We start from the raw sequence: 26,222 nt of genomic DNA, 5'->3' as shown, positions 1-26,222 counted from the left end.
GTTAGTATAGCAAGGAATTGCAAATATGGCTACCTCTAATAAATATTGATACCTCTGTGTCGCAGCTCCACATAATGTCGACTAATTTATCGATTGCTTAAAAGTGTAATAGCTTCATGCAATAAATTTTGTCACTACTGCTGTTGTAGTGGCGACTATTGTGTCAGTTCTATTTCATGTCGATTTTGTCAGTGTCGCAAATGGAGGGGCGGCCGTGTAGTCCGCATAGTTTTAGGTGAACAATAAACTGTGGTGCTTTTTATTAGGCAACACTTATCAAATCGTCGCGCTTTCGAATGTGTACACGCACTTACTCGGTAGAAAAAGAGGTTCCATATACGGTACCATACGGAGGAAGAGGAGAGAAGGTGGCTTTGCTGAAGAAGTCTCCTGCATTCGATGTACCATCAACAAAGTTGCTTTTGCCGTTTTTGTAGAACGAGTCGTAAAATAGGAAATTACACATAGACGCGCCACCCAGGAGTTCTCCAGCTTTGTAAAGACTTCCCATGGAACACAGCAGTAAGTTGCGTTTGAGGACGTACGGCGGCATGTCAGGGCGCTCTGAAAAGAGAAAAATGAACTTTCAGGACGTGATCCTGGCTTGTACAACCATTCATTTTGTTCACCGTTTAAAGTGTACCATTTGCCATCTGAACAGAACTGACATCCTAATGAACCTATAATTGTGTATATATATATATATATATATATATATATATATATATATATATATATATTCTCATCACAAGAAGCCAACAAACAGTGACACCAAGGACAGCATAGGGGAAATTACTGGTACTTATTTACTGTAGACATAACTGAATGGGCATGAAAACAAGTGCACAAAAAATTGCAGGACGCTTACTTAAGCTTCGCCTTTAAGATGGCCGGTCCTACTCCGGTGACACGAGCCCCCCGTTTTCAGTACTTTTGGAGCAACCGTGGCGGCTCTTCTACTTAGGATATAAAGTTGTCGTATATGCCATAAAAAAATTTTAATTTTTGTAGATTCCAACTATATATAATATAAAGAAATTGATTGATGTAATTTAGAAATAAATGTTCAAGAACAAGCATGATAGATGGTTTTTGCGAACTGTGTCTCAGTTGTGCCCATATTTAAAAGAAACTACCGCATTTACTGCATTTCGGCTTGCTCTGTAGCTTTATAACATATTTATCTATTTCCTAGACGCAGTAAAATAATGTTGAATTTTTATTTTTTGGGTAATTTGCTTTTGAATATTGCCAAAATATCGCGACTTTTGTTGTAAACAGCCCGGAAACTACACACTCAAGAAAGCTAAATATTGGAAAATGAGAATTCAAGGAATTTCTATTTAGGACGCAAAATTTCATTCATGTACCTTCATTAGTTTTCCTAATAATGTGACCGAAATTAAGCAATACTTAGAATTCTGGTTCTACTTTTGCCCATTTTAGCGGGAAGGTATTAAAGCTACGAAGCTGTGGTTTAAAACTAATAAAGGTAGATGAATGAAATTTTGCGTCCTAAATGGAAATTCCATAAACTCTAATTTATCCAAAATTTAGCTTCCTTGAGCATGTAGTTGCCGTGCTGTTTACAACAGAAATTGCGATGTTTTGGCAATATTCAAAAGCAAATTATCCAAAAAGTAAAAATTAAACATTATTTTGCTGCGTCTAGGAAATAGATAAATATGTCCTAAAGCTACAGAGCAAGCCGCAATGCAGTAAATGCGGTAGTTTCTTCTAAATATGGTCACAACTGAGACACAGTTCACGAAAACCATGTATCTCATGCTTGTTCTTGAACATTTATTTCTAAATCACATTAATGAATTTCTTTATATTATATATAGGTGGGATCTACAAGAATTAGGCTTCTTTATGGTATATACGACAATTTTATATCTTCAGTAGAAGAGCCGCCACGGTTGCTCCAAAAGTACTGAAAACGGGGGCTCGTGCCGCCGGAGTGGGACCGCCTAGGGAGCCTACATGCAAGCGCTGTTAAAACAGCGCTTGCATGTAGGCTCCCTAGGACCGCCACCTTAAGAGTAGAACGCGATAGCGCCATCGAGACCCGTTCGCATCGCAACGCGCGGCTGTAGGTCTGGTAGAAATTCTGGAAAAGGGGTTTGTGTTTGAGTTTCCTCGTAGCAGAATTAGGTTTTCTTGTACATTCAAATTACAATCCTTGCACAAAATGCTTTTTTTTTTGCAGCGTTGATCTGTCGACATCGAAAGCGGACTTAAAAGAGCCCGATCGACGCAACAGGTGTTGCGGCTTCAAAATTCGCTCTAACGGATACACTATATAGTCGTTCAAGGTGCGTCCACGATTCCACGTCTTTTTCACGAAAATAGCAGAATACGCTACCTGAACAAGGCAACATCAGTTATGCTTAGCCCTCTAAAAACACGAAATTGTGTTGTCCAGCAGAAACAAAGAAGCCATGAACACTTCCACGGGACAAGGTGTGAACGGAATAGAAACAAGCTGCCGACGCGAAACAATTTTTGAATGCACAAATGTCGCTCCTAGTCTCTGTCCGAGTAAGTGGAGAAGCAACTGCTTATTCATCTATGTCTAGACTAGCTGAATTAGTTGCAACAGGATTGAGAAAGCCTGTCTCCTGCGGCTGAAACTGGAAACGTCGCTCGGCTACTGCAGATGCTCTCGGACGATTTCTATAACACGCCTCCTCTGAGGCGCACCTGTGATTAGAACTACATGACAAAACCTCACTCATTTAAGAGGGAAGTGTTGCCGAAAGGCCTTGAAGATTTTTGCTGTATTGAAATCATTAGCAATTTCACTTTCGCAAGTGCTATTACTTTCAGAACCAGGTACGGTGCACAATTTGCAACCATTGTCAGAAGCGTCAATTATTTACTTTCTTGCTTTAGTTTTTATTGCTGTACAATACGGCTTTGGTGGACGGCTATGAAAGACAATTGAAATTTAAAGCTTCGTACTCATCAATGCTCAATTGCTCGCAGAAAACGGGGATACAACTCGCTCGTTCCGCGCGTTTAGAAGTAATGCTGGCGGCGCTATTTCTGTGTCCTTACTAAATGCACTCGTGCAAAATTGATGCTACATGTTGAGAATATTGAACGCCCCATGATATATATGTATTGTTATGGCAATCAGTTGGCCCAGGTCGGCATAAAATTTTCACTGTTTGGAATCGCAAAGGCGCGTCAGATAATGTTTAACTAATTGTTGAACGAATAGTGTCCTAATGAGGCGGCAACAGAGCGCAAGCATTTTAGGCAACATTTTTAACGTACCGGGTACTGGATCTGGATGGCCTTTGGTTGGAGGCTTAAGCTTCCTGGTTGTGGTGGGTCTGGGTGTGGTTGTCGTTGTAGTGGTCGTCGTTGTGGTAGTAGTAGTAGTAGTGGTTGTTGTAGTCGTGGTGGTGGTTGTAGTGGTGGTTGTTGTAGTGGTGGTGGTTGTAGTGGTGGTTGTTGTAGTGGTTGTTGTAGTTGTAGTCGTGGTGGTTGTTGTAGTGGTTGTTGTTGTTGTTGTAGTCGTGGTGGTTGTCGTAGTAGTGGTGGTTGAAGTAGTTGTGGTGGTCGTTGTTGTAGTCGTGGTGGTTGTCGTAGTAGTGGTGGTTGAAGTAGTTGTGGTGGTCGTTGTAGTCGTGGTGGTGGTTGTAGTAGTAGTCGTCGTAGTGGTTGTAGTTGAAGTTGTAGTGGTGGTGGTTGTAGTCGTGGTAGTTGTAGTAGTGGTGGTGGTAGTTGTAGTAGTTGTAGTTGTAGTCGTAGTGGTGGTAGTTGTAGTTGTAGTTGTAGTCGTAGTGGTGGTTGTCGTAGTAGTCGTGGTGGTGGTTGTAGTTGTAGTCGTGGTTGTAGTAGTAGTTGTAGTGGTGGTGGTTGTAGTCGTTGTGGTAGTTGTAGTCGTGGTGGTGGTAGTTGTAGAAGTGGTGGTGGTTGTAGTCGTTGTGGTAGTTGAAGTCGTGGTGGTTGTGGTAGTTGTGGTGGTGGTAGTTGTCGTGGTTGTGCTGGTGGTTGTCGTAGTCGTCGTGGTTGAGGTAGTTGTTGTGGTGGTAGTTGTCGTGGTTGTGGTAGTTGTCGTGGTTGTGGTAGTTGTAGTCGTGGTAGACGTCGTCATTCTGGTCGTTGAGGTGATTATAGCTTCGTCGGCGTCCGGAACAGATATAGTGGGCCTCGTAATGGGTCTTATTTTGACCCCTTTAAACGCTCCTGTGGTGCCTTCTTCCACTGCGAAAAGCAAATCAAATGGTTAGATTATCTGCAAAACTTCTTTTAGCATTTGGCATGAGCAATGCATTATCAGACTTCACAAAAGCCATGCTGTTCCATATTTTCCTTTATAGTTAACTTCAAAGTTCCACGGGGTCGGATTGCAGCGGGGTCGGATTGCTGCGCTGGCTAAGAAAAGTGGATGCAAGGATATTATTATACTCTGGTAATATTTTGCAAAAGTGGACGAGATCGTGAACACAATTTTTTTCTGCTCACAGTACCTCCTCGCGTAGGCGTCTTACGGGTTCTCCAGTTATACTAACGAGCCTGTAATTTCCTCCTTACCGCTAGCTCTTATTTATTATTTGTAGCATAAGAGAAAAATGACGATTCAATAAAGATGAAGCAAGCTCACAATTCAAGAGATACAAGGGAAGCTCTTCCACTCACGGCACGCTCTTTTGTCCACACAACCACTGAAACGTTCATGCATTGCTTTCTCGTTTTTGACTCTCTGGCGCGGGTCTTCATCGTCGTCAAAATCTCGCCTCCTGTCGCGTTTCCATTGCCCCAATCGCCACCCAGACGCCATGGCTCACAGTGGAGTTTCAAGCCACGTGCACTAAACGGCTGTTATGAGGCTGAATAAAGCATGCACAGGGGGACACTATCCAATGGCGTAACGCCCTTCAGCACGGAGTCCTTTCCTATACGATTCACCCACCCGAGAGTTCCTAGGACGGCGGCGTTGCAGAACGGGCGCAAAGTGCACGCGGCGGTGATACTGACACGTAGTAGTTACCATCAAGAAGAGTGTAGGAAAACTGTGAATGACAAAACTAACTTTAATTGGGTGAATTTGTGCCCACAAAACAAGTGACACTCGAAGCACAACGATAGCGGCGAACACAGTCAGCGATTGTCGAAATCTGATCTGAAGGTCAAGAACGTCGGCTTTTATACATGACTCGTCGAAAGTTCCAGGGCAATCTCTGGTGCTCGCGTGCCTTCCAGAAACTACTGCACAATTCGTATCTCGCATGCACGCTGATATTACAAGGTTTGGCGAGAAAATACACGAGAGATAGCATCAACGATAACGTTCGAGTAAGCTCCAATCATGCAGGCGCGTCTGCAGCGGTGACCGGATAAATAAAAAGAACACATGTCAATATTCGCGGTGTTCGCACATGTACACTTGCACAGAAAGAAATAACGAAAAAAGCGGTTGCATCCGAACACCTGAAAATCTATTAGCATATTATACGGAAACGAGAATTGGACAAAGACGCTGTAACGTAGTGGCCACGGAACCCAACGCTAAACGTGGCCGAGTTCGAATGTGTATCACTTCTGAAGTGGCCGTGGTTACCCGCAAATTCACATATGCCATCCTCATTGTCGCACATAAATTGATTCAGGATTCCTAATATGCTGGAAGGGTGCGCCGAGCAGAGAAGTAGAGCCTATTTCGAAGAATCGCCAATCTGTTGCGCCCCCGTGTTCGGGTTGTGTTCGAAATTCCTACTCGGGAACGGCTGTCTGTCTGGGTTCGGCCAGTGATAGTAATATCGTCAAACGTCGTTAGCTATGCTCATTGTAGAAGAAATGCGGCTGCTTCAGCATTGGAACCACTAGACGGGCGCCAAGGAGCTAGAAAAACCGCAAGCGGACCTGATCTTGATCTTTCCATTGGATAGGCTGATGAATACGCCTCGCCAAAACCACATTCTGACAGGCAGCGCCCACTCCATAAGATGCGTCGAGTATTAATGCATTGTGGGCAGCATTATTGTGTATTGTGAAACCGAGCCGTTGATAAACGTGACCACACTTACTTATCCTAGACATCATGTAGTAGAGCAAACCGGCAGCCACGAGCGCCAGCAGAGTGCAGCACCAGCAGAGGGCCCAGCGCAAACGGCGTCTCGACTCTTGCTCTTCTTCCCTGTACAGACAAGCACCGCTGTTCATGAGTATGAATCGAAGATTGCATGCTTTATTGCTTATTTTATTTATTTAAGGCGACAGCGCCCGTATCGTGTATCGGCCAAAGAGCGACGAGTCATCACAGAGCAAGTGGACGACATGCTCAAACGTGAAGTCATCCGTCCTTCTCAAAGTCCTTGGTCTTCACCTGTCGTGTTGGTAAGAAAAAAAAGATGGCTCCATTCGTTTTTGTGTCGACTACAAACGCCTAAACAAGATAACAAGAAAAGACGTTTATCCACTGCCTCGAATCGATGACGCTCTCGACTGCTTGCAAGGCGCAGAATATTTCACTTCCTTGGATCTGCGCTCCGGGTACTGGCAAGTTCCAATGGCCGAACCTGACCGTCCGAAAACCTCATTCGTTACACCCGATGGCCTCTACGAGTTTAACGTCATGCCCTTCGGGTTGTGCAATGCGCCTGCTACTTTTGAGCGTATGATCGATACCATCCTTCGCGGCCAAAAATGGAAGACATGTCTCTGTTACCTCGACGACATCGTCGTCTTCTCAACCGATTTTCTGACACACCTCGCTCGCCTGCATGACATTCTGACCTGTCTCGCCTCTGCCGGCCTACAGCTCAACCTCAAAAAGTGCCGTTTTGCTGCAAGCAAATTAACCATCTTGGGTCACGTAGTCTCAAAGGACGGCGTCCTCCCGGACCCAGACAAGCTCCGCGCCGTTGCAGACTTCCCTACGCCCACGTCTATCAAAACCCTCAGAAGTTTTATTGGCTTATGTTCGTATTTTCGTCGCTTCGTACGCAACTTCGCATCCATCATGGCGCCCTTGACAAGTTTACTTTCCGACAGTAACGGCATAGCAGCGTGGTCACCTGAATGTGATGCGGCATTTCAGCAGTTGCGCCAATTGTTGACCTCACCACCGATTCTTCGCCACTACGACCCTGCTGCTCCTACGGAAGTTCACACTGACGCCAGCGGAGTTGGCATTGGTGCGGTCTTAGCGCAACGAAAGCTGGCTATGATGAATACGTCGTCGCTTATGCTAGCCGTACTCTAAAGAAAGCAGAATTAAATTACTCAGTGACAGAAAAGGAGTGCCTGGCGATCATCTGGGCACTAAGCAAGTTTCGTCCATACCTTTACGGCTGTTCTTTCGCCGTAGTTACAGACCACCATGCCCTTTGTTGGCTTTCTTCCTTGAAAGACCCGTCGGGACGCTTAGGACGTTGGGCGCTTCACTTGCAAGAGTACGACATCCGCGTCATGTACCGCTCCGGTCGCAAGCACTCCGACGCTGATGCGCTCTCCCGCTCACCACTGACGCCTGACTTGGCGTCTTTGTCAGACTCCGCGTCCACCCTGTCACCATTGACCATTACCGACATGCACACAGAGCAGCGCAAGGACCCAACACTTGCAATGTTACTTGACTAACTTGCCGTTCCGTCTGATGTCCCTTCGACACGAGCACTGCGTCGCCAAGCAACCCACTTTTCCGCGCGAGACAACATTCTATATCGCCGCAACTATATGCCGGACGGTCGGAAATGGCTCCTTGCTATACCTCGTCATATGCGCTCTCACATCTGCGCATCTTTTCACGCTGATACCCTAAGCGCTCATGCCGGCGTCCTCAAAACTTACACAAGGTTGCGTCAGCGCTATTATTGGCGAGGCATGTACAACCTTGTGGAAAAGTACATTCAGGCCTGTACTACTTGCCAACAGGGCAAGACACCTACACACCGTTTCACAGGACCGTTGCAGCCGCTACCATGCCCGGCTCGCCCGTTCGACCGCGTTGGCATCGACCTCTACGGCCCGCTTCCATGCAGCGGGTGTGGAAATCGGTGGATTATTGTCGGCGTCGATCATCTTACTCGCTACGCTGAGACGGCAGCTCTGCCGGCAGCGACCGCCCGTGAAGTTGGGTTTTTCATCCTTCGCAATTTTGTTCTTCGCCACGGTGCTCCCCGAGAACTGCTGAGTGATAGGGGCCGTGTCTTCGTGTCAGAGGGTTTCGAAGCCCTCCTCACGGAGTGCAGGATCATTCACCGAAAATCGACCGCATACCATCCCCAAACCAACGGCCTGACCGAACGGTTCAATCGCACACTTGGCGACATCTTGCGGATGTATATTTCATCCGACCACTCCAACTGGGACACCGTACTCCCCTTTGTCACGTTCGCATACAACACCGCGACGCAAGCGACTACTGGCTTTCCCCCCTTTTTCCTTGTGTATGGCCGAGAGCCTTCCTGCCCTTTGGACACCATACTGCCGTGGCAACCTGATGCCGCAGAGTACACTCCACTTTCCGAAGTCGCCAAGTATGCTGAAGATTGCCGTCAGCTGGCACGTTCCCTCACTAGCGAGACTCAAGAACGTCAAAAGACACGACATGACCATACTCATCAACCACCACCCAGCTTTGCTCCCGATTCGCTTGTTTGGCTTTGAATACCAGCCCACATTCCTGGCCTCTCTTCCAAACTCCTGGCGCGTTATCACGGTCCGTACCGTATCATCAATGCTACTTCACCGGTCAACTACATCGTTGAGCCGCTCACAGTGTCACCAGACCTGCGTCGTCCTGGGCGAGAGACAGCACATGTCAACCGCCTGAAACCGTATTACGACCCACTCATCTTCACTGCGCCCTGAGTCGCCAGGGTGGCTATGCTTCGCTCCCGGGGCATTGTAATGAAGCAGAGGCGCCCCTGGGTATGTGCCGACTGAAGAGGAAGACGAAGGACCGTTCCGTGATCGCGAGAGAACCCCGTGCTACAAACAGCCCTTGCAGTGCCTACCAGTACCTAGCGTTCTTACAACGTTATCGACGACAATAAACCTCGTCGCAATTTATTTATTTATTTATTTATTTATTTATTTATTTATTTATTTATTTATTTATTTATTTATTTATTTATTTATTTATTTACTTATTATTTATTGGGTTTATGAATTTGTTTAAGGAATATGTACAGGAGGGCTAACGCGTATGCGAGTATAACACACAATGGGTATTAACATCGCCACAGTAGGAATTCAGATGCCAACAGGGAATCGAGCCAGCGATGTAGTTAGTCGCTGGCCGTTAACGCGACTTATTCAGCGCAGGAGCGAGGGAGGGAGGGGAAGAGGGGGAAGGGGTGGCGATCGAGATGCAAGGAGGGATGACCACTGTTTTGAAGACTTGGCTAAGCGACTTAAGTTCCCTACTCAGTGAAACACCTAACATACTTTCTTGCGCTAATGAGCAGTGGTTGGACTTTTATTTGTTTACTCGTATACCATGTGTGCAAAATTAAGCTTTATGGTTTTCTTAAATTAAGTCACTGGCAGGCACGTGAAGACCGCCTGTGCAAATAAGTTATGTGGGCTGGTGGACACAAAGTGAGATGATGATTATCGCTGTCAGCAGCCGAATTAAATAAAATTGAATATTTCGCTTTTTATTGACTGCAGTAAGAGTGTATGTATTTTAAAGTTAGAGGGCAGTCGTGTTTCCATACAGTTTCACTTGGAAGAATTCTTCTAGAATGTCTGTGCTTCGAAATACCTGACTCAAAATTTTAATTGTCGTTCGCATGATTACCCATACAAGAGAGTGAGTATCGGCGCAAGGTACTCCCTTATGTGACTTGGCTGTTGCGTGCGGCATTTATTCTGACAGCATGGCGGAGGCAGAGATAACTGTTCCCCTTCCCCTCTCGGCTGGTGAAATCAAGATATTATAGAGCGGTGTGCCGTACGCAGAACGTATGATCCTGATAAACGCGATAACAGGAGATAATGTTTCGGCACATTTTTGTATTACTTGAGATTGCATCGGGATACTATCTGTGAACGCGTTAGCTTCACTGTCATCTACTAGAGTGCTTCTGGAATAGCGGCGACGCTGTACGGAACGATAACCAAAATATCTACGTGGAGTCCCTCCGTGCTAATATGGCTGCTTCTGGCGGGACGAAGTATTCTACCGAAGAAAAAATACACGTCGTACTTGCAATGACTGAGATGAATGGCAACGCTTCATTTGGTATGCGGCGGTACGCGGCTCGCCATCCACACTGTCCCTTCCAACTAGGCCTACCTTCATAAACGTGTTTAGGTGCTTTCACACAACACAGTAAGTTCATCGTCCGAGACTGATCAGGAAGACAATCGTCGATAAAGACTTTGAAATCGACGTTGTCGCGTGCGTAACGTTGATGCCAAAACTCAGCATCCGACAAATCGCCGATCAGTGCGGTCGCAGCGTTGGAACAGTCGGAAATGTGCTAAGAAAGCATGAGTTCATGTATATCATGTTTGCCTTCACCAGGACCTAAGTGAGGCAGACTTTGAAAGGCGGGTTGACTTCGGCAATTGGGGCCTGGGATTAACATAGATATGGGATAATGTCAGGAGCATGAGTAACATGACTGTACAATGCTTATTGACTGTCAGTACCGATCATTTAAATGTAGGAACATCCTTATACAATAGTTAATGGCGCATTAGTCATTTGAACGATGTATGCATATATATGCATGCTATATATTTAACCATGCTGTATATGCAGCGTTGATATTATACTATTCAACCGCCAAAGTTGGTGAAACAAGATCAATGTTCATGATTGGATTCTTCCTCACAATTTCTTAGAATGAGAGCGCGCAAGCGCAAAAGTGGTGAATACCTTCATTCATAGAGTGCGCCTTTCATCCTAAATCTTCAGACTATTAAAAGGTGTAAGGAAATATTACCCCTCGCAATCTGAACATTAAGTAATTACATTAATGTAATCACATTACAGGCCCTACATGGCGTGGTAAAGCTTCTAAGGGCGCCAGAAATTTAGGCGTCCCCGCGTACGTCCGGAGAGTTAGCCCGAAGACGCCGGCCGAAGCACTACGCTAAACATTGATATCTCTGTCAGTGCTTGGCCCGTCGGGCAAAACTGTCAAATCGTGTTTTTCTAATTCTTTCATCGGACGCTGACCGAAACCGAGGGTTTTCCGTTGGCCTCATTTCGTGCGCCATCGAGGAACGAAGCCTGTAACACCGCTGTCGGCATTCATCACCGCGCCAGCTTTGTTACATGCCAGGCACCTGCCGGAGAGAGAGAGAGAGGATAACTTTTATGCAAAAGAGCACACGAGCGTCGATAGTTCCTCCGCTCTGCAGTGGGTGGTCCCCTCAATCCAGGAGTCCAGCGGCCTTAGCTGCCCTTCTCGCTCGGTTGACCAGATTAAGCTGGTCCGTGGAGTCGGGGCTGGACAGTGCTGCCTCCAATTGCCGTGTGGTGGGATGTGTTATGGCTGAGAGCTGTGGTGTGTTTGCGCAATCCCATACCACGGGGTAAAGCGTTGCGTAATGATCGCAGTGTGGGCATTTATAGGAATACAGCGCAGGATGTATGGCGTGGTGGAGATTCAAATGTGGATATGTGTTTGTTTGGAGTTTTCGTCATATTACGGCTTCCTCTCGCGTCAGAGCACTGTGAGGTGGCGGTAGTGTTGTTCGTGAAAGGCGATAGTGTTGTCGGATGTGCTTGTAGGTTAATGGTATGGGCTCGGGATGGAACTCCTCGGCAAAGCCCTCTCGCGGCTACCGGTGTGCATGCGCTCGGGCGTAGGCGTGTGCCTGCTGATTGCTGTGTAAGGACTCATGCCCCGGAGTCCACATGATTTGTATGTATGATGGGAGCTGGTGCACTCCATTCAGAACGTCATGTGCGGCCCTGAAAATGTTAGCACTGGAAAACTTTCTACATGCCGTCTGAGAGTGCGTCAGAACTATGACGCACTCTTTTCTGCCAGAGCGCGGCTTCTCCAAGAAGAAGACAAGTCGGGATAGTTGGTTTGTGCTCATAATGCCGAGAATTAAAGCTTTTTGCTGGCGCAGCAGCGCGTGTCTCGTGTCCTACATCGCACTATGTCACCTCCGCCTATTGTTAGAACACTGTGCGATGAGCTAAAGTGTAATGCCAGCCCCCGCATTCTCAAACGACCCTCAACTCGAAGTCCTTCGTCGACTCCATGGATGGATGGATGGATGCTAGGAACGTCCCCTTGGGAAAGGGATGGTGGGTTGCGCCACTAAGCTCGATATTATATGGCCTAATGGCCTACCTGTCGTCAAAAAAAGAAAAAAACACGAAGAATTTCCATCACCAACATTTGTGAAGCCCTATCGGGAAGTTCGTTTTTGTACGCCTCCGTTTGTGATTTCCATGCTTTTCTTCCAGCAATCTTCCAATCGCCTCTTACTAATCTCTATCGTGGACATGCCTACTTTCCTGCTGCTCTCGCTAAACCCAAGGGCTTCAAGGAGGCCAGAGGTGCCTAAGTCTACCGCCGCACAGATATCTTCAAATTCTAATAGAACATCTTCATCATTTCCCTAGCTTTACCGCAGCAAGCGTCTGCTACTTCAATATTGTACCTCGCTTTATAAGTGCGCATTCTCTGGCATCCTGATCTGGCTTCGAAAAGTAAAGATCTTCTCTTTGAGTTATCGTAAATTGTTTCTTACCTGATTTCATTTGTTCCTCTTGAGTTATTATTCATAGAAGGTATCTTTACCATTGCCGCCACCATGGCCTTGTCTCAGCATCTCTGACTTTCCGCTTGACCGTTTTTGTTGCCATGTTCGCGTACTTGGTCGCGTACTTGGTGGCAAGCTTCTTACTTCTGTTCCTCACTGTGAATCAATGTTCTTTCTGTACAAATATCTGAGCACTCTCCCAGCCCATTTGCTTTCTTCCACATTCCTCAGTCGTTCATATACAATTTTACTCTGAGCTTCCCTCACGTCAAAACTTGTCCAGCCCATATCACCCTAGACAGCTTTATCTGTAGCGCCCAATGCTAGGGCGTCCCACAGACCTTTGTCAGCATCGAGTCCTAATTGTACCCTTGACTTGAAGCAAACAACCGCATTTCTAATTGCAAGCCCTGGACCATTGCACCTTTCCATATACCCCGGAGAACATCGTGCCTATTGTATCCTCATAGCTCTATGTGTTTCATTATGGCCGCACTTCTCTACCCTCTTGCTATTATTGTTTTTTCCGGTGTTTCCATATATCTATGGTCTTCGTTTATCCATATACTAAGGTATTCATATTCTTTACTAAAGGTATTTCCTGGCCCTGTATTTACAGTGTCTGTTCACTGCTTTCATTGAATGCCATAATTGAGTACCTAACTCCACTAAGTTGGGTACAGCGCCACCCTTCGAGTAACGGAGGCGGTATACATCTCAACAATGGACGCGCAGTGCCAGTGAAGCACAGTGACACTTCGGTCGAGGGTCGGAGCTGCCATCAACTTTCTTGAGTGGCGATGGGAGTGTTGAGTGGTGGGTCGTTCTAGATTACGGGGACATTATGATCAATGATTGTAAAATAAAAGATATCTTTCCTCACGGCAATAGATAAGGCTTGATTTTGAACACTATTAAGTAATTTTGTTTTCTTACGTTGCTTTTTACCGGCTTTACATAAGTGGTAGGCTAGGCATTTGTACTGCTGTAGCAATGAAACATGACGGCGTCGCTTTGCAGCGCAGCCTAATTTAAAAAGGAGAAGCCACGCCTACGCCTCGGCCTGGAACGGGCGAAGCAACACCTCTCTCTGGATCGAATACTGCGTGGAAACACCCGGCCAAGACCGTGCTCGAATCTTGATTTCCCGCGCAGAGTCTTGTACACATATCATTCTTGCAGGGAATGCGAATTCGGTGAACGTCGTGAGCCAGCGAACACACAACTAGCACTTGACGTAGCGTATATAAGAACTCGCTTACAATTCTTCGCTGTCTTTGAGGTATACCTTGTTATCTACTTGTCACATTTCCTTGCTCCGTCACATTACTTACACAACACACATGGCTTCTCAAACACCAGAACTCTAGCGTTAAATGTAAAAAAAATTATTTCGGATACTAAGAAACTACTATGCGAGACAAAAATATGAGTAAGCTTGCTGTACTTGGAATCCATGTTCTAAACCTGGGGTACACTGCTAAATTATTTACACCCATTAAAGTGAATAAGGATGTAAATTATGTTACAGTGTAGATGAGTTGAAATGGACAGAAAATCAGGCTGTAAAGTTTATATTTGCTAATCAATAAACATTTCAGCGTTTCTTGTGCTGGGAAAAGCCTCGACTTGAAATCAACGGCATGCACGCTGGAAAACTGTGTGATTGATCATTTCCCCTTCCGTTACTGGAATTAATCGCCAAGTTTACTTGCTCAGGTTCGACTATGTCGCCTTGGCCGTAGAACAGACTTCAAAAGTTTCAAGAAGCGCAAAACAGACATTTTTCAGGTGCCATTTTTTCCATGATTGGAATCACTTGACGCAAGTTGTGACAGTAGTTGTTTTTGGCCATGTAATTATCGGTATGTTTATGCATAATTTCTTTTATTCTTAGTTGCGCATTTTCTGTATTTTAACTTATTTATGTTTGTGCGCAGTAGTGCTTATTGATTTTTATTTTGCGTTTTCATCTTTGTCCCGAGCAGAAATTCTGGCTGTTCAATTGTATTAACCCGTTAGCGCCCACTGTACTAGAACTAGTACACCTGGTTTTGCATCCCTACCTCTTGAACAGCTGAATATTTCTTTTTGGCTATTTCCGTTTCTTGTACTCAAAGGGCGCTCACACATACCCTAACACGGGGTATAATGTACTATTTAATCCATATCTAACAATTTCGCGCCAATTCCAGCAAAACTGCGCACTCATGACGAACTCGCTTTCATTTATTTCTGCTCGCCGGCTTTATATATTTGCGTTGCGCTTTCCACCATGTTTAATACATAGGTTGAGCGTGTTAGAAACAAGCTATCGAATCTGCGGCTTCATTTCAAAGAATGGAACATATGCATTCAAAGTTTGGTGTACTTGATATTGTACAATGGGGGGGGGGGGGGGGGGGGAGGCGTTAGCAGTTTCGTATTCTTTAAGTTGTTTTCCAGCGTGAAGACAGAGGTTCTTTACGGAAGAAAGTGGTTATGTCGCTTGCGCGATGCTCTGGATGACGTTTAGAGTGCCGCAAACATAAAAGGGGACATAGATGTTTTGATTGCGCCACCAGAACCAGCTGAATATCGTGATGGGGAGGAAGGTGATGACGATAACGCCGATGCATTCGCCGTGTACGATGTCTGTAGTTAGTGTCGGTTATCAAAGCCTGCAACAATATTCCGCCAAAATGGTTTCATTGCAATTGCATTATTCAGGACACCTTAGCCACACTCGCGAAGTCAGCGTTGCCGTTGCTGGGCCTTCTGGGCGTTACTATATATGTATTTGGACGCTCATGGCGGATGGTCACGGTCCCTACCCAGAATAAATCAGAAAACAGCTGCGATGCCAATTTTGGCACGCCCGAGAAGCATAGAGATGTGAGAAGTGGAGGGGCACTTTTTGCCTCGAAAAAGGGTGCTTCAAAAATCTCATACAAGGTTATATAGGGGCGCACTGACAAGTGCCATGGCCATTGAAACCCCATGCGCCCAGTGTACTAGATGTAGTACACGCTAGTAATTGGAGAAACAATAAATATTTGTTGCTAACTTTTTAAAGACGTGATACTTGTGTTATCCTTTCATTATTCACTAACCTTGAGGTACATTTCAGTGGTAGTTGGGTCATAATGGGTCAAAACACTCCTGTTGGTCTTTTTGTGCATTGGTTCATCTGGCTAGAAGAAGAAACGCACGCTCTTGTGTTCTTGCGCGTGCTTGATCACCTGGTGACGAACATTGAACCAATTGAGCATCCACAACCACCATCCTTCTCGCTCTCGCTTTCAGGCTTTTTCCTCGCACCCGTATACAGTGTATACGCTGTATACGGTGTGCACAACGCTATCTTTTCGCGCATGGACTTTATATGAAACATCACGGCTGAGGCGACGACAAAAATTCACCTGGAGTGTCGATGTAAATGCTGTCGCCATTAAACGGCGCGAACATAAGTGTGCGCTGTACGTTAATGGGGTGGAGTTGCCACTTGGGGATTGTCCGAAGCCAGTGGTCTCACCTGCGGCGCCATAGCATCCTGTACACTTCGCCGAAGTCGCTGTCCCTGGTGCTGGAGTAGGGTGCCGACGTGAACAAGCTCGTGGCTGTGCGCACGGAGGTGCCTCCCGCGGTGGTGTCCATGCCGACCACGGTGGTGTCTCCGCCGCGGTCGGTGTACCTCGTTAGGCCAAAACTCCCTGAGCGCCCTGTGTCGCCAACCTGGGAGTCCACTTCCTACACGCCCAGCCGCGAAGCAAGAGGATATGACGCGTTGAATGCACAATTTGACAAAGTGGTGGTGGATTCTCAAGCCGCAGTTTTACACGCTACACCAAATGTTGAGAAAGAGATGGGAAGTTTATTTACTGCATTAACGGCTCTCTCTCTGTGTCCGAAATATGGTTACACCTGAGATTTTGCTTTGAGGTTGTGAAATTCTCTGAACGAGATTGATGTGCTGCACGGAGAGTCATCAGAGCGTGAGGCGGAGATGTTCTCGTGGAATGGCACAGCTCGCGCACGAATGCAAGGGTGAACGGAAAGCAAAGGGGGATTCGCAAAATTGGGAAAATTCGACGAGCGCCCATTAGGTATGGGGGACGCTTGCTTACACCCTGCACATCTGGTAAGAGAGGTGACCTCTCCGGCGCTCTATAGGGTGTGTATAGGCTTCGTTGGACATAGTAGTGTTTGTGCTTGGCGGATCAAGGAAGCATCCTGGCGGCTGCACGTACGGAGAAGCGCGGGAGGGCGCATCTCGACTGTTGCGTGCCTCGCATATGGAGCCGGAAGCAAGCGCTCTAAACGCTTAAAAACCGCCGGAACTCGGCAAACTGAAACAAGTCGTTATTCTGAGGAACGATTTCGGGAAATTGTCGAAAGGCGTTACGAAAGGAGTGTCGAAAGTGATGGAAAGCTTATAATTCCTTACCTTACCTTATAAATACTTACCTTATAATTCCTTAATTGCCATAGGCTTGCATTGAGTTATTTCGAAGTTAGATAATGTGGCATTATTAACTCAATAATAAGTAATTATACGCATTCAGCTCTTCAGACAATCAACAAAGCACACGCTGGACGCGCACTTGTGCTGCGGCTACTAACGATCACCGCGCCCCTAAGGGTCTCACGTTCGAGGTAAAATTTTAGCGATCTTAGCGTCTCCGGCATGACATATCCGAGTTCTCCGGCCGCTGCCTGGCACGCTGGCAACGCCAGACTATATCTCGTTGAATCTGTGGCTAGTAAGTGTAGCCTTGACATGGGACGACCAACGAAGAACCGGACACCCGAAGAAGGATTCGCTCATCTTGAAGCGCGTCGTGCGGCTAACCCAGAATCTGAGCGTCGGCGGCGAGCCGATTCGAAATACCGTGCCTAGCAGCACTTAGCATTTCCTAGCAAAACTGAGCCAAGCCTACCAAAACCTGGAAGAAGCTAGGTCGATCACCAGCTCCGATATTTACTCGACCCTTGCACCACTAGTGCAAGCTGTCCACATTTTTTTTTTCTGCTGACATACACTGGCTACATTGAAGTGAGGACGCGTAGAAGTGGAATGTCTCAGCAAAACGACGCCATGTGCGGGAAACGCAATATACTTCGAAATTTGCCGACTGTGGGCGACAGAAGTTTACAGGACGAAAACCGCTTTAAACCGAAAACGGTTTAAAGGAATGAAAACGGTGTCGCCAACAGTCGACAGACCAAAATCGGTCTCCTGCCGGCCTAGCGAACTGAACCGACCAAACTCGGCACTCGCCATCGAACATGCTCGCTTCTCGCGATGACGCCGGCGCCGCCTGACCTAAAGCAGCTACATAGCACTAAAGAGCGTGAGCTGACGGAGCGGCTTCATCCAGGCCCTACAGAACCGGCGGTTAAAGCGAAAGCTATGCTCGCATTGCGCACAACGCTTCGCGCTCGCCTGCGACACTTCCCATGTTTCCTTTCCGAACTCCCTCCATTGTGCCGCGGAGGCGCGTATGTGGACCATACTGTTAAGAGCAAGACAAGCAGCACTGGGCAGGGAGGGCGGTTGAAGTGGCCGTACGTCTAGACAGAGCCGCTGCGACGACTCCGGACAGGAGCTACAGGCGCGTACGTAAAGCGCCTATGTGTGTGCGCGCGTGCGTGTGCGTTAAGGAATGGGGAAGTTGCGCTGCCGATAACGCGGTCGTCACGTAGTTCCGTGGTGGGTTCTTTTCTCTAGATACAGTCTTTCGGAGTATGGTGTGCGCCGCTTGGATGAACTTTTGATTTTGCCGACACAGACAGACAGACAGACAGATGAACTTTATTTGCGTCCTGGGAAGAGGGTCCCTAGGAACCCGCCGAGGGCATCGCCCGCGTAGGGGTCGGGAACCAAAGGTTCCCGATCGCTTCACAGGCTCCCTGGACCGCCCGGAGTTGGTGCGCAAGGTCTGAGCTTGCGATGCAGTGGAAGAAGTCCATCTCGTTGACGTGATGCTTCCTTGTGGAGACGCGTAAGCGGGGGCACCGCCACATCAAATGAGGAAAGGTTGCGAGTTCATTACATGCCAAGCAGTTAGGTGAAATGTCCGTGTACATGGCCATGGTGGCCGGCGACGGGAAGGATTCAGTCTGGAGGAGCCGACGTCGCGACAATTTTAGCGATGTCTCTTTAAAAATTCACCATAGAGTAAAAATAATAGTAATCAGAACATTTATTTTTTTTTTGCTTCAGGCTCACTCAGACTAACCAAAATTCTACTCAGCCAGCCTCACACTCGCGGGTCAGTGTAATCTTGAGGAAGTCTGAGTGAGTCGACTCATAAATGAGTTTGCCGACCTATGCCATAGCCACTCTGCATTCCCCTTTCGGCTCAGCGCTTTCGGTCGCAAGGTCGCGGTGACAATAAATTCAAATACGGATAAGGCACCCTCTCCAGGTTTCCTATCTCCGAGAGGACTCGCTCAGATAGGAACGAGCCCCCTCGAGGCATTCCCAAGTGCCATCCGAAAAACTGTCATAGGGAAACTGGTCACACGAGCCAGCTCTTTCGATGCCATCTCGAGATAGGAAGTCTGGAGAGGGTGCCGTATCCTCATTTGGATTATTGTCACCGTGACCTTGCGAACAAATGATTTAATTTTTAAATGAAATTATTCGTTGATTGCAGTAAAGGAGTAAGCGTCGCAGTTATAAGCAATTTAGCCCTTCGCATTTATAAGCCTTTAAAGGCCAACTACAATGAAATTTCACTTGGCCTATATTATATAGCGTGCAGCAATTGTGGTGTCAATTGCTAAAGAGCAATTATTCGTCTAATTTATGTAGCACATAGCAAGTGACATGTGCACTTGGTGGTTAGCGGATCCGACACAGCGCATCGTTTTCGATATTTTAAGCGCGACGCGGATGTCGCCTGATCTCGGAGGTCTAGATGAGGAACTGCACTGGTTCTGCTCCTTCCGGATTTTGCGTCAACAATATGACTTCTTGTAGGATAACTTTTCCTTTTTTTTTCACGGAGTGTAGCTACTTAGCGTCGACGAAAATTTGTCGCCTTACAAGCTCTGCACTACAAACGAGCTGTTAGTCCGGATATTATCGAATTCCGCCATACTGCCGAAATTGCAATCTGGTCAGCTCTATTGTCACAGAGATCTGCTACCGCTTGTCTTGTTGGCTCAAAATGTCGCTATATGTCCACAGGTGACAATGTCCATAGCAGTACCGCCGGCTCCAACTGATCCGACGCCGTGCGTTGCCACAGACACCGCCCTCCCCCTCTGCCCCACTCCCCCCTTGTGTCGACCGCTCCGCCATTTCGCACGAGGAACGCTTGGAAGTTTGGCAGACGCGACCCGACGTGGCGGACAAAATATAGGAGCACTAGCGGAAATTTCGTTTGATTAGGGCACGTACGGCCGCTGGATAAATAAATATGGCTGCGGCTTAGCTCAGCTAACCCTGGACATGCAAAGCGAAAGCTTGGTTTAGGCTAGTTAAGTCTTGGTTTCACTTGGTTAGCCTTTGATTTAGCTGTAATTTTTATACTTATATACACACGCATCGATATAAGCGAGGTATAAATTATAAGCCGACAAGACCAAGCGTTTTGCGAGCCGAACGGCTAGCTCTTCCTCAGTCTCCGACGCTAGCTTCGCGCGCTTTGCATTCCGGACCCTCTCGAGTGAAGCAGTTCGCCGGGTGAAAGACGCGTGTCAGACACCGCGTGTTGGTAAGACCATAGAGAAAGAAACCTGCCAGCTGCGGCGGTTGCTAGGCAACGGCTCAGCTCGCGGTGCTGTCACCGGCCACAGCGAGAATGCGGTCAGTGCAGCTTTCGCTACAATAAAAGGTGCTGCCTGCGCGTGCATCGAAAACGCTGTGAACCGCCACGGCACCACACGTCGGGGGCTGCTGTCTGGCATCGGCATAGCAAATGCTTCAGGAACGCGCTAAGAACGCCGTCACGCGTGGAGCCGTCGCGCGTGGAAGCCGACGCGTTCCATCGCCGATGGCTACCTCTGTTCGGCCCAGCCAAGCGGCCGACGAAGCAACTATGGCTTGCAATGCAACTATTGCAGGGCGCGCGACGCGGCAGGCCGCACTATTTTTGTGTTATCCAGCGGCCGTGCGTTAGGCATGGAGGAGCCGGGTCTGTTGTTTGTGATGCCAAATAATCGGGCAACTCTCATAAATTCCATTCGCATTTACCGTCGTATCCGTCCGGCTTCGTGAGGAACCACTGCGCCTCGTGGTGGTCGCAGCGGCGACGAGCGTCGGAACGGCGGGCTCGCCCATCCCGCGTCGACTTGCGGCCACCTACGGAAACGCATCGCACATTTTCGCCACAAAGTACGTCAAAACAGAAATGCTCTTCAGAGAACCGTCAAACTGGCGCCAATGTATTCTGTAGGATGTAACAGTGGCGAAGGAGTACTGACGAATGTTACCGAGTTTGCTTGGTAACTTGGTAACCACTGCCACACGTTCACCGCTTTCAAACAGATACATCTGGGAAAGTAGTAAGGTTGAAAAGAGAAGTTTTGTCGACACAAGTGGGCCCAGAATTGCCAGGTCTGGCGTTTTAGCGTCATCGTAAAAATGACAGAGCAATTTTCTCATGGCGTGTAGAAGTAAGGGTAGGTAGGATGACCGTGCTAAATAAAATACGATGGCTGGGCGCGCTTCGTTTGCCTGCGCTTGCATGCGCATTCCGCAGCGATTGTAAAAACGCTGAGCGCCAGTATATGATGATCCCATGACGCATCCTTTTCGTAGGTACCAGAATCTAAAAGAGAGTTCGCAAAAACAAGTATTAAACTACAGAGGGCGCTCCGACAGATGCTAGCATTTTTTAGCGCCTAAATGATTTAGAGTATCAATTAGCGGTGGAAGCTCAGACCAAAATGTGACGACAGTACTTCATTAACAATTATAACGACTCACAAAGTAGATTTTTGTTTGTTAGGCATCCACACGTTAAGAGTTTTTCCAGAAACTGTAACTCTAAAACTTTGCATTTGCGACAAATACCACAAATCTTGAAGGTACATCCTTAAGTACACTTTAATGATCAAAGAGGGTGCAAGATTGGTTTTTTTTTCTTCTTTCCTTTTTTTGGGGGGCGGCGGGTGTACGTGAAAATTTTGCATTGTTCATTTCCAAAGTGATGTACGTCATATGAATTTTGTCCGCCTTGAATGCTGTGGCGAAGTTGACAAATTTACCCAATATGGCACTTTAGGCTCTTTGGCACACAAATGCTAAGCACGATGTCACGTGTTCGAGTCTCAACCGTAGCTGGCGCAATTCCTGGGGGGTGAAGTGAAAGAACGCGCGTATACATAGATTGAGGTACACATTACACAAACCGACATCTTCAAAATTGATCCGTAGTCCCCCCACTACGGCGTCCCTTGAAATCATATTTTGCTCTCGCACGTAAACCCGAGATAACAAAAAAAAAACGAGATAAAAAATAAATAAATAAATAAAGGCTATAGAATTTGCAAACTCATCTACCATAGACCAATGGCGTTTGCGAACCACGGGATCTCAGAAAAAGCTAAATATCCGAGCAGCCTTTAAAAGTAGCCAGTAAAACCGTACATCACAATGTTGTTCGCATATACAAGTGGAGGCTGGAAATGGGAATACCGGGCTGCGTTTTGAGGCTGCGCAGATATTCAGCTTTTTTGTCACCCTTGGTCCGTAAACTATTTGGGATGATAGTACATAGCGATATATGAGATGCACAAATTTCTCCAGAGACGTAATTTTCAAAGTGTTCCCACTTCGGCATTACTTGTAAGGAACATACGGTGCAGATAAATTTCAGCTACCTTTATTAACTTTCCTTTTCTTAAATAGGAACATTTATTTGTGTAATAACTTCATTCATTTTTTTTCATTGAGGTGTATATACGTAGCACTTACCAGGAAATGCTTTCGCTTACACACTCAGAAAAGCGTCCGTGAAAATTGAAACAGTCATGCCTAGTCATTCAAAACGTCGTGCTTTGCTTAAAATTGGAGCCGAATTTGTTTTGTCGCTTCTCAGGTGTAGTGTAAAGAAGCTATGCTTTCGCTAGCATATAAGAAGCGCCGGCGCGGCAAGATGGCTGAAGAATTGGGACATTTTCCCAGGCTCATCTTACATCTTTTGCAAAGACAGGCCTGTCTAATCTACAATTACATATCCGTCCTGATTGACGGCTGTTGAATAAATTTTGTATTTTCCTCCGACGCTGCTCATCTCAGGGCATTCTGAAAACAATAGAAAGCTTTATTTTGAGAACACGCGAAAGCAAAGACAAACATGAAAGACGATGATGGTGGCCATCCGACAACGGTATAACTTCAAATGCAAACAAACGTTTTCCGGCTTCACCCCGCTTACTGTTACAATCAAAGGCGACCGCTGAAATGCAACAGTGCCTATTGGTCGGCTATGACATGTTCACATTTCAATTATGGTAAAACAACATTTGGAAGAGATGAAATGCGCTCTTGGCAATCGCACTTGAATTTTGAAAAATGTTTACTACTTCACTCGCACTGCGGAATGACATTCCAAATAGTTATTGATTTCTGCGTATTCTTTCGCTTGACGCCGGAATGAGCCCCATTTTTTTACCTTAGTGCAGCGTCACGGCCTCACAAAAAAAAGTAATCTCAGTATTGGGTCATCTGGCATAGCCACTCCCAGGCAGCATTCTCACCTGCGACCGACAGAGCTCCCCATACCTACTGCGCCAGGCGTCAAAACTGGCTGCTGACGGCGACCGATGTTCACACCGTTGACCGCGACCTGCTCTTCACCACGCCTAAATGTCTCGCCATTCCTACCGTTCACGTCTCCTCCGTAACCATTGGCACGTAAAATAACCATCAGCCTATTCCTATGTCGTCCACCTGCGTCACTGATTGGTCCAGCAGCTTTGCCACTCCAGTCGTGGAGCTGGCTACTTCACGAAATTGATCGCCTTTCAACCTAATGCACATTTTGCGGCTGACGCCATGCTATCAATTTGGTCGCGCTTTCTCTGCGACTTCCCGGTGTGAATAGCGCCTTACAGCGACGTCCAGAAAGACTAGTGCATCTTACCGAAGTGCGCAGTATGGCAGAGTTCCCGGTGCCCATACTCAACACTATTCCTTCTAGAATCCCTTGTATTTCCATTTATAAAGAGCCTACATACTTTTTCGCAATATTTGGCTTATTTCTAAGTGTCATTAAGCAAGGAATACTATGCAGGGAAGCAGTTTACAACATGCTTACCGTTGGCCGCTTGGTGAGGCCTGGAAGAGAGTCAAGAAACCGAATGAAGAAATGTTCGCTATTTGCTATGCTGCCCGTTGCTTTTAACCCCACAAAGCCCTATGTACAATTTTTGATACGCTGATTTTGGCACCTAAAACTCTGATTTAAGCACTAGATACCCTATGCAGGGCCGATACAAGTGTTTTTGATATACCGCAGGGAGTCCTCAGTTGTGGATAGTTCAGCAAATCAATTACTAAGTATTTACCGTACTAATTAACGTGTAGAAAATTATTGTTTCATTGTTTTCTTTCTACCAATATATCCCCCTATAGGCGTAAATAAATGTGAATAAGCTGTTTTAATTTTATTTGATGTGGAATGTCATTCGTGCTTTGTGGAGTTAAATTGAATTGCTAGTTAATAAACGTGATCCAAATGATGCCTTCTCAATTCTTAAAGCGCAGCTCTTAGGTGCCCGTTCTTGTAGCGAGCTTCGTCATTGTCACTCGCAACCGAGCGATCGAGCGCAGCGAGGATTAAAGATGCGAGGAGGAAAGCGGAGAGGAGGGTGCAGCGGAACCACGAGGGGGAAAGTGGAGGAGGGTATGGTGAGGGCGTCGTAAGAAAAGCGTAGTGCGCCAACGATAGCTACCAGATGGCGCCAGAGAAGCGCGCCTCGTCTAGGAGTTCAGTCGGTGGCGGCTGCTGTGAACCGCGCCCACGTATCACCCATGCGCTGGCTTTCGCGATCTGCAGATTAGCGAGGCAGTGGAGCCACACATCGCTGCGTTTGCAACGTGCCGCACGAGACAGATTGTCCGCGCCAGCCAATATATCGCTTAATGAAAACACGCTTAGAGCTGCGCTCTAATTTCGCATTAGCGAGTATCGTAATCGTCGGTGAACTTTTACTCATGCACCTTTTCTCATTCCTTCCCAATAATTATATGGTACACGCATTCCTTAAATAGATTTGCCGCTTTCATATAATAGGTTAACTACATGCGTTAGTGCCCTTAAATGTTTGCAAAATCGAAAGACGTTCCAGCGCTGGGTACTGATGAAGTTGCCCCGAATGAAAGCGCAATTGTAGCAGCATACCATGGTGAAGCTGTACTCACCCTCAAGTTTGCCCGCGGATGCGCTCATCGCCCCTGAAATAAAAAACAAGCATTGTGAATTATACATTTCTCCACGCGGGGACATTCTTTACTCTACAGAGAAACCAAGGTTCGTAACTTAGGATGACGTCAAAAGTGCTGACATAAACAGGATAGGAAGAAAAATTGCGATGTCAAGGTTAGAGCGTATACAGGTTAGACGCCTAACAAAAAGGGCCCATTCCTTTCTCTCTATATGAGGCCACATGCGAAGAAACTTCAAATGCGTAAGCATTTCTATGCCTACCCAAAGAGGAAACCCGTCCGTCCGTGCATCACGTCGAACGAAAAACACGGCAGCAGCAGCAGCGAGCACTCAGCGCACTCTGTCCCAATCGCAAATCGCTTTCAAGCGCGATTACCGTCCGCAGCAGTTCGTGTCTACGCAACGCTGTCGTTTATACTTGTCGAATCAAGTTTCACATCATTGATAATGACACCCGGCTGCGTGGAGATCAGTAAGTGACACAGTGCTTACTCATACTTGGACAACTCCCAGAAGAGCTCCTGCGCGTTTTTTTTTAGCTTATGAACTAACCCCAGCGTAATGCACAAAAATGTAGCAGGTAATGGACGTAGCAGCTCCCGCTTTAGCACTGGCTCCTGGACGGACAAGTGTCAAGTCTCGTGGCGCCTGTTCAATGCAGTTCATCTTGCGACGGAAGCGTTTATTGCACTTCCACATTCCCCGGTCTCACAGAAAAAGCGCGCGATTATATTTCTTATATGCAAGAATAATTCATTTCTGTACGATGCACCAAGAGAAGGCTACGTTTATTTCCAATAACCTCCCCTCAGTTGTATATTACGCAGCGGCACATACTATTCTCAGCAGTAGTAGTGTGCTACTGCTATTAACTATTTATCTACTGCTATATGTATTATCTCGGGTATTACTTTCCATACCCCAATCTAATTAGGATTTGAAAATTTAATAAGAATAAGTTCTGGGATCTTACGTGGCAAAACCACAATCTGATTATGAGGCACGCCGTAGTGGGAGACTTCGGAATGAATTTGAAAACCTGGGATTCTTGAACTAGCACCCAATGCTCGAACTAGCACCCAATGCAGAAGGGCGTTCTTGCATTTCGCCCCCATCGAAATACCGTCACCTAAG

The 26,222-nt window shown here is 46.8% G+C and overlaps 1 protein-coding gene across 1 annotated transcript; it reads right to left on the bottom strand.

Moving 5' to 3' along the window:
- Positions 1 to 3,320: 3,320 nt before the first annotated feature.
- On the bottom strand, positions 3,321 to 25,091 carry LOC125939886 (histidine-rich glycoprotein-like). Its single transcript, XM_049655393.1, has 4 exons — positions 25,064 to 25,091; positions 23,958 to 23,977; positions 16,217 to 16,431; positions 3,321 to 4,134 (listed from the first exon to the last, which is right to left on the bottom strand). Exons 1-4 carry the CDS (start codon positions 25,089 to 25,091, stop codon positions 3,321 to 3,323), a joined length of 1,077 nt encoding a protein of 358 aa, XP_049511350.1.
- Between the last annotated feature and the right edge of the window lie 1,131 nt (positions 25,092 to 26,222).

Source organism: Dermacentor silvarum, chromosome 9 (assembly GCF_013339745.2).
Source record: "Dermacentor silvarum isolate Dsil-2018 chromosome 9, BIME_Dsil_1.4, whole genome shotgun sequence".
Classification (NCBI taxonomy): Eukaryota; Metazoa; Arthropoda; class Arachnida; order Ixodida; family Ixodidae; genus Dermacentor; species Dermacentor silvarum.
Note: the sequence above shows the minus strand (reverse complement) of the source record. Positions and strands in the feature narration are given on the sequence as shown.

Bases quoted from the DNA above. Each gene is read 5' to 3' on its own strand.
- LOC125939886 (XM_049655393.1), bottom strand. From the start codon at position 25,091: ATGAGCGCATCCGCGGGCAAACTTGAGG. The intron at 23,978-25,063 runs GTGAGTACAGCT...ACTCTCTTCCAG, and splicing joins ATCCGCGGGCAAACTTGAGG to GCCTCACCAAGCGGCCAACG. The intron at 16,432-23,957 runs GTAAGCATGTTG...CTGGGCGTGTAG, and splicing joins GCCTCACCAAGCGGCCAACG to GAAGTGGACTCCCAGGTTGG.